The following is a 12,376-nucleotide window of genomic DNA, read 5'->3' on the forward strand; positions in this document are numbered from 1 at the left end:
CAAAGGAGAGGAGGTAGCAAGTTTAATAATAAGCAAGTTTAATGCAGTCAGGAGAAAACTCATGTCAGATTTTCAGGTTTTACTTGTTTGGGCTTTAGAAAAAGTATCTGTTGGAATTAATGTTAGGAGGAACTTTTGAGCAAACCAAACACTTTTCTTTTTAAGAAAAGAATCAGTTGATCACATGGGGACTTTTTCACGGCACGGACGGAGTCTTTACTCCTGCAGGTCTCAGTTCTGTTGATATGAGCCACATTTTTCCACCAGATAGCCTGCAAAAATCCCTCTGACCGATGCACGGGACCAGAGCAAGCTCCTTGCAAAGACTGTGCAAAGATTTCTTTTGATCACATCAGGTTCGGTGCCAAAAAACACTCCCTTTCCGATCAGTGTGAGGTATCGCAGTCCTACTGAAGCACGACCGGCAGCAGCTGCAGAACTGGGCCTCTATATGCAGTGAATAAAAACATCTGCTGGACTGCAATTGGATTTAACAAAATAAGACTTCACCCAAAAGTCCCTCTGACTTCAGCATGGCCAGAATGTTACCCATCATTTCCAACAAGTTCAGGCAGCAGCAAAATGTTGTCCTGACAAACCACTCAGCTGAGGCTTTGCAGCTACAGCCAGAAGTTACCAGAGCATTAAACTCTGACAGTGGCTGGACAAACCCAGGAAAACAAAACAAGGTTTCTGCCCAAAAAAGCTGACAATCAGGGTGCAGCGTAAGAGGACAAAGATTTTTCTGTTTAAGAAAATACTGGCTTATCCTTTTTCATTTATTCACCTTAACAAACAGCACCTGTTTCCACCCTGTTTTCTGTGCAAATATTCGACTTGTCCAGATATTATAAACAACAAAACATTTTCTGAGTTTCTAAAAACGGCAAGTCCGCTTCCTCAGTCAGTGAATCTTACCTCAGGTATGCAGTCATCATGGGTCACTACTCTCACTATATCATCCAGTGGCAGGAGTGAATTGCACTTGATCTCCGTGTATACATTCTTTCCTTCCGTACAAGCCGCTAGCAATTCCACTAGCGTGATGTGATACGCTAAGGGTCCGCTCTCGTCCGCTCGATCTCGCTCTGAACACATCATTTGGAGTAGGACTGGAAATGATGCTCTGTCGTTGTAGAATATCAACACATCTTCACCACCATTTATCAGCTGAAAAAGATACCACAAAGTTTTAAGCACCCTGCACTGCAGTCAGCTGCTTAATTATTTTGTTCTACCTTTAAGGATGAAAAGACTGTGTAGCTATTGAAAGTGGTCAAAAGAAAAAAAAAAGAAAGATTAGTCTGATGTGGCTTACCCCAAATGCAGATGTCAAAACAATATCCAAGGCAAACTTCTGTTCTTACTACTTTGCATAAGTGCAAATCTGGTATAACTCACCACGGAGTGAGCTAACGCAAGGCGAATTTGAAGTTTAATTTCTATGTAGTTCTGTGTTTATCTAGGACGGTATGCCATCCTTACTATTCCTACCATCTCAATGTTTCTTTGAAGTTAGTTAATTACCCTCACCTACTGTGAGGCCAGGGTGCATGATTATCCCTGTTTTACAGATAGGGACTTGAGGTACAGAGAGATTAAAACTTCCATGCTACCTCACACGAAAAGCCTGTGGCTCACCTGGCATCTAACTAACCTCTTCTGCGCCCTTGCTCCACGTCGGAAACAGAGGACAAGTCTTCCCAACCTATGCAAATTTGGCGGGTGGGTCTCGACATTGTCAGTGTCATGCCAGCACCTCCATTCAACAGAAAATCGATGCATGTGGCAAGTATTTGATTTTGCTACCAGTGCATTGCTCATCTCAAGGGGATCCAAGGCGGAGGTGGACGCTGGCCGCCCCATCTCAGTAGGTCTCACAGAAGAGTTTTGCTCCAACCCCGTTTTGAACCCTGCGTACACCGAATATACCTACTGCCAGCGCTGCTCTGTGAGCCCGAATGGAGCTGGGACGGGACAGTAGTCCTGTCTTCTCTCCGTCGCTTTTCTTTTAAGCATAACGCACTCTCAGTGCAGGTGAAAATAAGCTCCCGTAAACCCTTCCTAGTTCAGCACGCACCTTGGCAGCACAGCAGCTATGCGTACTCTGTGAATGAGGCACTTGACATATCCAAGTCTACACGTGACGTGAAATCCTAGCTTACTGAATTCGAGGGTACAAATAAAGGTTGGTGGAGCTGTTGAGAAATGCGAAAGCAGCAAGAGCGGGAATGAAAATTAGCGTCCCACAAAGAAAAGACAAGAAACATCTCATTATATTTGCCAGGGTGTCGACATTTCAAATTTTGGATTTACAACTTTTCTGATTGTGTTTTCTCTGTTTCTTGCTTATTTTTACTTTGACAATTCAATAGAATGAATTGTGAATTCAGTCTTTCCTGTAGTTCCTATTTCTCATTTACTTTTGGGTTTTTAAAATGTTTCTACTCGTGACTTTTTAAAATAGGCATTTTCTGGACAACCCACAGTACAGGAAAAAAGTTTTTACAGGGGCAAGTGCTTGGAGAGGAGGAAGAAGACAGTACAGGGACCCAGATACCGTTAGTTTCATTGTGCTCAATGGCAAAAAAAAAAAAAAAAAGGGAAATACGAGTATTCGAAACATTGGAAAATTGGCCTTTTTAATACTGATGTCTGGAATACCGTGCTTTTAGGACATTTCACAAACAAAGTAATTTAAAAAATCCACACCGAGCCCTCTGGGAAGGTACATGCTCTGTCACTTTCTATTAAGTTGTTCACGACATTCCCGTAGTTATTTTCCACTTGTGTACATTTTGCACAGAGGAGAGGGAAGACGACTCTTTCCAGGTTCCCCTAGAGTTACACTCTTATGTCAAATCCAGACCTAAGCTGTATCAGTATTTCTTGATATTTTATCAGATCAACTCAAACTGACCCCTCATCCTTTCATGTACCTATTGCTGATGAGTGAAGGAGAAATACCAGGAGATAGTGAACTTGTGAAACATGATATTGCATGGCATGCTTGCTACATACTGACTGTGAAGAACCACAAACCAAATCAGATGATGTTGCATCAGCACAAGAAGAGCTAAGGGGGACAAAGTAATCATTGTGAATGCAAGGACAGAAGAAGATGTCATCCCCTTTCCCCAAGTTAGCCACTTTTAAATACGATTTGCAAAGGACATCCAAACATTGACCCATGCAGAGAAAATTATGTCCCTTTAAAGGCAGAAAAGGAAGAGAAGTATCGTGTCAGCCCAAGTTCTCACTGAGCAACATGAGCTCGGTGATGGGAAAAAAACCCCACGCACCAAAAAAAAAACCCATCAGCATTTTCTTCCACCAAAGTGTATTTTCAGTGAGTTAAAAATTCTGTGCAAGTATAATGAAGGTTGTCCAGTATCAGAGCAGCTGTTGACACTCTGCAAGGTATCACTCCAGAATACTATAGATAATAGAAAACTCTGCTGCCACATTGATCTGGTTCAAAAGTAAATTCTGCTTTCCCTTTTGCACAGAGAGGCACTGTTCTTCCAGGAACCTCAAAGCATATTTGCAATGAGAAAAAGTGCCGTAAGGAACCTTTCAGGTCGGTAAATATCACTACTAGCACTCTACAGACACAGGGACCAAAGATATGAGAACAAGTGAATAAGCCAGATTGGGAACGTTCAGTAGATTTTATCAAAGAAAGATTTTATCTTTCGCAATGGTGCTCCTCCATCTGTTATGCACTTTCTGAAACATGTAAATATGATCAGTTTATCCCTTACTGCCAGTAAACAGGAATAAGCTACAATATACTTCCCCTGGGTAAAAGAAAACACAGGAGTAGTTGAGGCACGCTATACACTCATACTCTATCTTGCCTTGTGGCAAGTTTTTTACATGCCCCATCTGGAAGCGCAGAAGAAGTTACAGCACTTGTTTAAGGTCAGAAAGTACATCTGAGTTGTCTACGGAGAAAATGCCCTGACTTCAAGGCAAGTTCCAACCATTTGGTACACCGTTCCTTTTATTTCGGATTGCCATTCAAGTGCCATTCAAATTTCACTATTAGCATACTTTTCTAACAAATTATAATTACTTACCTGTAATTTCCTACTTTTTTTTTAAAACAGATCATCATCTTACCCTCTTTCATCAAAATAGAGGTGCTCCCTCCCCCCAGCAAATTCCTGCAGGACTCATGATGTAAATGTCACATCCGAGTTCATTTCGATTTTCATCATGCAGTCAGCTTGAAAACGTAATGTGACAATTTATCTTCGTGCTATTATAGGTCAAGAATAAAATGTATTTAAATTGAGAAAAACCTAAAAATTTTGCTTGATGAGAAAGTAAAAACCTACAAGAAGCTGTGGTGGAAGGGGAAAAATCCAAAAGCACAAAGGCACAAGAACTGTTTGAATTATGTAAATCAAAGGCTTGTAATTGATGCATGTTAAAACATTTCAGTCAAATTGAAAAGGTTGAGGTGGATTCCATTAAAGGTTATCCATGTAGGCTTTATTTTCTTAATTAGAAGTTTTTTCTCTTTGTTGCTGTGGAACAAAATTTCAGCTGGGTTTAGTTTTGTTCATACCACAACTAGAGCTTGTTGCTGTTTTCTTTGTGAAGGTGTTTCTTCGTGAAGGTGTTTCTTCAGAAAAAAACACCAAAAAAATGCACTTTGTAAAGAAAAATGTTCTTTCAACTCTGATCCTACCTGGACTTTTCACCATATTCAACTTTACCCACTTATTAATCTCATTGAACTGTTAATATAATTACAGTTAAATGCACGAGTGTCTGCAAGTTGAAGACTCATTTATCATGCCCACTATATATCAAATTCTAATTGCAGAGAAGTCAATTAAGTATTTTCCTTGCAACTTTACTGGCAAAAAGATTTGTCCACAAACCACTCTCTGGAATTTACTGGGTCAGACTCTGAATCTAGCTAGTTAAAGCTAGAATAGCTCTACTGACTCTCACAGAAATGCTCTGGAAGAAAAGAAGCAAAAGCAGAAACTAGTACCTATAATTGTTACATGGTTACGTGCTAAAAAAATGATCTACAACACTATTAAGACAAATCCGTAGAGGTAAGGGCCTCTTATATGGCAAAACCTTGCCAAAATATGGCAAGCTTGGTGTGTAAATGGGTTCCTAAGTTACAGTATAGGAAAATGAAGGTTTATGTAACTCTGAGATTTCCATGCTACATCATCTACAAATAGACATCTCTGTATCACCATGCTAACACTCATGTTTTCTTTCTAGTAGTTATACAGATGGCCTTACAAAATTAGATTAAACTCCCAAAACCGTCTGCTAAAATATTCATTATTTGTGATACCATTTAAAATTCTAAAGCGATGATGCCATTATAGCCCATTGGTATCAGGAGCACAAAAAGCAAACTCAAAATACTAGCGTGTTAAAAAGACATCACACCAGTGATTAACATATAAACCCTTCACTTACCTCTGTCATTACCATGTCCTGGCATTTTTTCACATATTTGCCATCTGCTTTCACAATGGTCTGCAGGAAACGCAGGTACTCCACATGACGGCCATGGGTCTCAATGCAGTGTACAAAGTGCTGCACCACTCTTTCACTAATTTCGTTACACAGAAGGTAATTGTTCATGAAGATGTGCCGCATGGTTTCAGCTTCCAGGAGCTAAACAGATTAAAATCAAAACAGCCTTATAAGAAGAGCAGATTTGTTTTAAGATTGAAAGGTTCACAGGACTCTAGGCTACAGAAGGCACACTGGTAAAGGGAAACTGGAAACGTCCAATGTACACCAGCCCAGTGATTAAGCAGTGACCTTGGGGGCTAGATTTCATTTATGATGGGATTTCTCCACACTTCCTATGAGTACAAAATGGTCCTGAAGTGGACATAAAATCAGTGCCCATGTGGAAGGTGAAGACACAGACACACACACGCTACGCTGCTAGAGCACAGAACTGAGACCACATTCATCCCACTCACCCACACACTTTGCACGGAGGCAACCAAGCAAAAGGCCACCTCTGGCTCCCTCTATGGCTGACAGAGACAGGCATTTCCTGCAGGCAAATCATTGCACGGGCAGCCTGATCATTCTCCGAGAGAACATCTCTTTCCACATTAACTACAGAGGGAGCCTAAGGCTCTGTTTCTCTTGGCGAGTAGCACGGTACCAGAAGAGCGGATCCGTAGCCAGAAAGGGATGCTGCTGAGGACTCAGCATCCAGGCTTCATGCATTCTTGGGGATTTTGCTTCAAACTTGCTCTAGTTCAATCCCTTGGACTAAAGGCTCGTGAGGGTCAGGTGTGCTCCTGGAGTACACCTGTTTAGTGTCATCTGAAAGGAATCCGCACCAAGTTTGCTCCACAATGTGAACAAAAGCACAGTAACTGGGATGATCAGAAGATCAAGTTCAAAAAAACAGAAATGCAAGTGCAAGCAGGCTCTATACTTGGCACCTGAGTTAAGTGTCAGCGTTGCATAGGATGGAGTCTGGGCACTAGTCCCCACTGTGGTCAGCTCAGCATTTTTCACTAACTTCATACAAAAAGCATAAACAAAAAATAACAGAACAAATGCTTCCCAATATGTGCAGGCCAGGGTTCTACAATCCTAATACCCTAACACACTCTTTCTAATAAAAGCAAGTTTTGCTCAGTAGACTGAGCAAGGTATCATTCTATACGACTATATCTGTAAACACACACACATATATATACACACAAAGGGACCATGACAAAGAGGTTTATTGTAAAGACAATGATTTAATAAAAGATCAAATTTTAGATTAGTTGAATCAAATGGAAGCATCATCAACAAAAATGTATGGGTCTGATTCCGCTGTCATACAACCCTCATGACAGCAGAGTCACAGCATCTTCTGCTTTAACTTACAGTCCATCTGTGAGTGAGTTAGGATGAGTAAGATCAGAGTCAAGCTAAACATGGTGTGACACATGTTCATAGATACTTCCAGTAAACCCCACAGGTAATATTGTTTTCCACTTTTAAGATGGCAACATTAAAACAGTGACATAAAGAGCAATGGTAAGGGAGAACAGACAGGAGAGAGGAGAGAAGACAATAAGGGAGAAAAGACAAGGACAGAGAAGAGAAGGCAGAGAGGGCATAGTTTAATGAAACTATTTATTTAGCAGTGTCATTTTTCAGCAGGTCCAAATTTACTTCCACTTATAATATTCTCCTTAAAATTAAATGCTTACCCCTGGAGTTAAGAACAAGTTGAGATTTTTGTGGAGGAGAACTTGATTCTGAGGATTTCCTCGACAGAAATTCTGAAGAAAAGTATGGGCTAAATTCATAACTTCATTCATCTTTTCATCGCTCTGCAGAAAGAAAAGGCAAATGAAATCAGCTGGGTGTACCTAAACATACTTGTTAAAACCACACAACGTGAATTCAGCCAGGAACAAGCCAATTCTCCTGAGCCTTTACAGGGCAGGAATTCTCCCTCTAGCAAAAGCAACTGATGTAGTTTCCTTCAGAGCCCATTAGTGGCTGTACTCTACTCTGAATCGACTTGACCATAGGGAGTCACCGGTAGGAGCACAAACTCCAAGTAAGATTTCCTCACGCACGGTTATAATTTCCCAGTTTAAAAAAGCGCTAAGTGGCCTGATTTCAAAAAAAGCTCTCTAGCTTGCATTGATTTTAAGCTTTTGAAAAGCTTTGGCTTTTATATAGCTACATACAGAAACAGATATATGTGTGTACACTTACATGAATATATATGTTCATATACTCCCCCACAAATATATGTCTAATTTCATCCCCATTTTATATTCCTATCCTATAGTATGCTAATTATGATTTGACGAACCACTTATATGGACAAGCAGTATTTTACTGAAGATAGCTGAACCCAGTGCCTATAACATAACATTAGTGTGTAACACTCAGGAAAATATAGCCCAGATGAGGTTTTGTCTACTCTCAATTCTTCCTGTAAGATCTAGAAAAATGTGCTCTTTAGAAGGCTATCTAGATCATTCATTTGTATGCTCAATGCCACTAAATCGGCACAAAATCACATTATCTTCTAAAAAGCCTGCAAGTGGAACTAGGTTAGAGGCTTCCACCATAGAGACAAAGAAATTATCTCAGACTTGATCCTTGAAAGCTTTTTGTATTTTATGTATCTACAACAGCACTCCCATCAGTACCCAACAGTGGAATTTAGATACCCTGCCAGGAGCTCTATGAAATCAATACTTCTTACTGTGCAGTGACTGCAGAGCTAAGGCTTGCCTATTTCAGGAATGGGATGATAGCACAGTGACATCCAGGTACCTAAGGCAGTAAACATTAAACTCTTCATAAAACCTGTTCTGTGCAGGCAGTCATATTTAAATTTAGGCCCAAACCCATTATTCTTAAGGTAGAAAATGGCATCGTCAATTCATGTTTGTACCATCGTTGACTGAATTATGTTAAAAAAGGAATATTCATATTGATTCTTGGGCCTCGAAGTCTTTCCCTTTATTGAGTTCATGATCTTTACCACTAAAATTATAATAACCTTTTCATAGGGTATCTGCAGAAGGTCCAGGACTACCAAGTGGGCGCCCATATTTTTCAGCAATCGCTGCTGTTGATTTCGACATTTTTTGTTCTGAACACAAAGTTTGCTGAGTCGCATCAAAATCTATAAATACATAAACAAATAAATAAGCATGGGAGCAAGCAAAGAACCAGTCATGTCACACAAAAACAAACAAAAAAAAATAGATTGTTTCAAAATAATTACTAAATCTACTTGTCAAACAAGTATGTCAAGCAAGTTCCTTAGCAGATATACCAACCTCTTTAACAATATTGTAGTTATTGCTTTTATTGCTGTCTATCTGTGGTTTTTTGGTCCCATCCTGTATTGGACTCAAAATATTTGACTCCTGTAACAAAGAACACACAACAAGTGGGGATCTATTGCAATTTCATCAAGATGAACTAATTATATTTCATAACAGCAAGTGAAGAAGTATTACAGCAGCTCATAGGGAACAGATATAACACAAATAATAAAGAAAAAGACTCATTTATTCTTTATCCACCGGTCCAGTAAATGAAAAGATTCACATTCAAGTCCTTTGTTTGTTTCAAATTTCCAACATGATTTGAAGCAATTAACTGTATGTCTTCTTGCTTCTGATCCTCCTAAAAAAGAATATGTCCCTAAATCACAGACCAGACATCCCAAGGAATTCAGCTACTATGAGAATAGGGACCATAAGTGTATTTCAATAGCCACCACTTGTTCCAAAAATCTCTAATACAGCTGGAAAGATTACGAAGTCTGTGTATATGAACATTAAAAAGTCTGGAGAAAGAACTTAAGACAACATCTGTAGTTGAGAAAAGTAGGGTGGAGTTCTCATCAGTACAGAAACAAGTAGCACATGGAAATTAGAGATGTTCCTTCCATGAAGGGGACACTTCTCTCCTTATCTCTGGATGATGCAGGAAAGGATTTAAAAACAAATGAGAACCTTATGTTAAACTGCAACAGCCAGTCATGACGCCGTATGCTCTGGGCCTTGGCTCTTAGAAAGTCCCAGCTGGGTATGATAAATAAGAGAAATCAAGTCAGCAAGTAACTGCCAACACCCACGCACCTTTCCATGCATATCTCAGTCAAAACATGGAAGAGCATCTACACAAATACTTCCACTTAGAATACTGGCAGTGTTTGGTTTTTTATTGCTGCCAGCTATGGTAAGCCTTTCTTAACTGGAAACACAAAGAATTGAAAGATTGGACTTTGGATACTGAAATTATTAAGCATGTAGAAAAACTGTAGCAGATCTTGAGACTGCCTCACAGTATAACCACAAGGATGTAAACCAGTGTAATAGCATAAAAAAGAACCAAACAGGTGTGCTTCTGAGCTTCCATTGTGTCCTCAAACTTCCTACTGTTTTAGAGAATTATGCTAAAACACAGACGTGCACACCAATCTGAATGTTTATACCTCTTGAAACCTCCCTCTGAACTTTCTTAGCTGATGGTGAAGATGAGGAGTTCTATAAATCCCATCTGGTCTTAATTTCCAGTGGGGCAAGAACAGCTGCACCACTTGGCCATGGAAGCTGTTTATAACAGTGTCAGCACCGCTGTTCAGCATGGTCATGTTGATCTATGCAACAACAGTGGATTTTTATTTGTTTAGGTTTGTTAGTATGCATGCTGCCTTCTCTCTAGCCGTTTGAATCAATACTTTGGGAGATATTTCAGGCTCTTTGCTATAATCAACCACCCTCCTCTGTTCTGGGACCGTGAGTTAACCAAGATTAATTTACCTGTTACTTTTATCAGCATTCTTCCTCAATCAAAGTAGTTTTATAATCCATGTGAACTATATGTCTTATCTGGAAGTGCTGATCAGCATTAAACTGCTGAATCTACCCTTTCTCTTTAAGAAAATACACACCTGTTTATTGACCACCTAAGAGTATGCCGGGGATGTAGTTATCAAGAGATAATCACACCACTGGGATACCAGAGACACTCAGTTGCATATCTTGCCTCGTTACGTGCCATGACAGACATTCTCTGTTACACTTTTCCATAGGGGACGGGGAGCCATAGAGAAAGAACTCAGGTTCTCGTCCGAGCACCCCACCTTTAGGAAGTAGTATCCTCTGAAAAAGACTATTTCCTCTACCCGTAAAATTCCCAGGATACCACTCTGCATCAGTCTTAGGATCCTTTCTTTCTAGCCCCTCCACGGCGGCCCAGATTCCAGCATTCAGTCCAAGCAGCTCCCCGCCGCTGAAACAGTCCCACTCATCTCAGCTGGCCAGCTGCGGCGAGGCGCTAGTCGGTGGCAGAGATTTGCCTCCCACCCCCAGGCTGTATTTACTTACCAGGGGAATGAGGGGCACTCTCAGAAGTTTCAATTCACAATCTCAATCTACAGATGATGTTTCAGGAGATGTTTGTTTCAACATCCCCAGGACCAAAGCAAACTGCCGGAGACCAGAAAAGGAGGAAAGCAAGGGAACGCCAGGCGCTTAAGGATGCTGAAAGTTTGCACCACTTGAAACCTCGCTGAACTTTCTCAGTGGATGGTGAAGATGAGAAGCTCTATAAACACCACTGCACTGTATTCCAGCTTCGTCTGAGAGCCCTTTCACTCAGACCGTCTATTTCTCCTCCTCAGATCTGTGTTTCTGGTGCTACTACTCCCATCACAGGACAATAAAGACCACATTTTCCATCCTCCACGGTATCTATACAGACTCGTAACACCCGTAGAGCTAACCAAGTAAACAGGGTTATCGGCTTTTCCCTTCTCAAGCAAGGCTCAGTTATGCAAGATTAATTTCAGCATTTCCTCCTAATCCTCTATGGTCTAATTTATGTTTGACCTAACTCCAAGCACTCTTTCCTACAATTCTCATCTCCAGTTTCTATCAAGATGATTCTGCATGGGTATAAGATGTGTTGTTTTTCCTGTGGAGAACTCTGGACCCTTTATTTAGAAAAACATGGCCTTTTTTCTACAAATCTCATTCATGCAGTTAAACAACTGCAAAAAAACAACAACAAAAAAAAAAGTTTTTAGCCCCTCCAGGTTGTGATAGAAAGGTGGAAACGATTACCCCAAACGACTCAGAAGCCTAAGGGCAAAAAAAATACATTTGATTTTTTAAAACTCTTATGCCAATCTTGCATTGTGCTTTGGTGAGGACAGAAACTTGGGATTAACATAAGACTGTTCTGGAATGTAATATAAGCCCTTGTGTGCGCTTATGTTGTTTGGGAAAAATTAAGCACAGGCAAATGAAGCATATTCCCTAAAGACCTAGAGGTTCATCCAGCTCAGGATTGAATACCCAGCATCCATTCCAAGAAAGCATGGGATCTCAGAGGGGTGTTTATCTGCTTGAAGCTAGCCACCTGCTTCACATATTGCAGGTTATGACCAGCACCTCACCTCGTACGTATGACTTAAGATCTCAAAGAGAGTATTCACTGTCTAAAGTAGTTTTGCCAGGTAAAAATACTTCCTGACTGTTAAAGAATAATTTAACAGGGGAAAAAATAATGGACAAGATTCTGAGCTATTGTAACCTGGCGCAGCTCTCATGGAATTACCACCAGATGATCTAACCAGTTTTGCAGACTACATATTACTGTTCTGACACAATACTCTCTCAGATCTGCCAGAGATAATATTGTGCATCTATGGAAGCACTGCCAATCCATCCAGACTCATGGATGTCTCATGGGAAAAAAACCCACTGAAAACACCCTATTTAAAGATACTTCTGTTTCAAGCACATCGCTTTGTCCCCTCTTCCTGGAGTTTCTTTGCTATCAGGGCTATCCATAGGAATAAAAAGGATCTTATTACACC

At 40.4% G+C, this 12,376-nt stretch overlaps 1 protein-coding gene across 4 annotated transcripts in view; it reads right to left on the minus strand.

Moving 5' to 3' along the window:
- The window catches only part of ITPR2 (inositol 1,4,5-trisphosphate receptor type 2), a 272,920-nt gene that overhangs the window by 138,370 nt on the left and 122,174 nt on the right, over positions 1–12,376 (minus strand). For all 4 annotated transcript variants that reach the window (XM_082011567.1, XM_082011566.1, XM_082011565.1 and 1 more), the window contains 5 exons: positions 8,820–8,909; positions 8,537–8,662; positions 7,221–7,343; positions 5,461–5,661; positions 919–1,170 (listed from right to left, as the gene is read on the minus strand). In XM_082011567.1, coding sequence (XP_081867693.1) covers positions 919–1,170; positions 5,461–5,661; positions 7,221–7,343; positions 8,537–8,662; positions 8,820–8,909 — 792 coding nt within the window. The remainder of the gene's footprint in view (positions 1–918; positions 1,171–5,460; positions 5,662–7,220; positions 7,344–8,536; positions 8,663–8,819; positions 8,910–12,376) is intronic.

Source organism: Phaethon aethereus (assembly GCF_964289735.1).
Source record: "Phaethon aethereus genome assembly, chromosome: 1".
NCBI lineage: Eukaryota > Metazoa > Chordata > Aves > Phaethontiformes > Phaethontidae > Phaethon > Phaethon aethereus.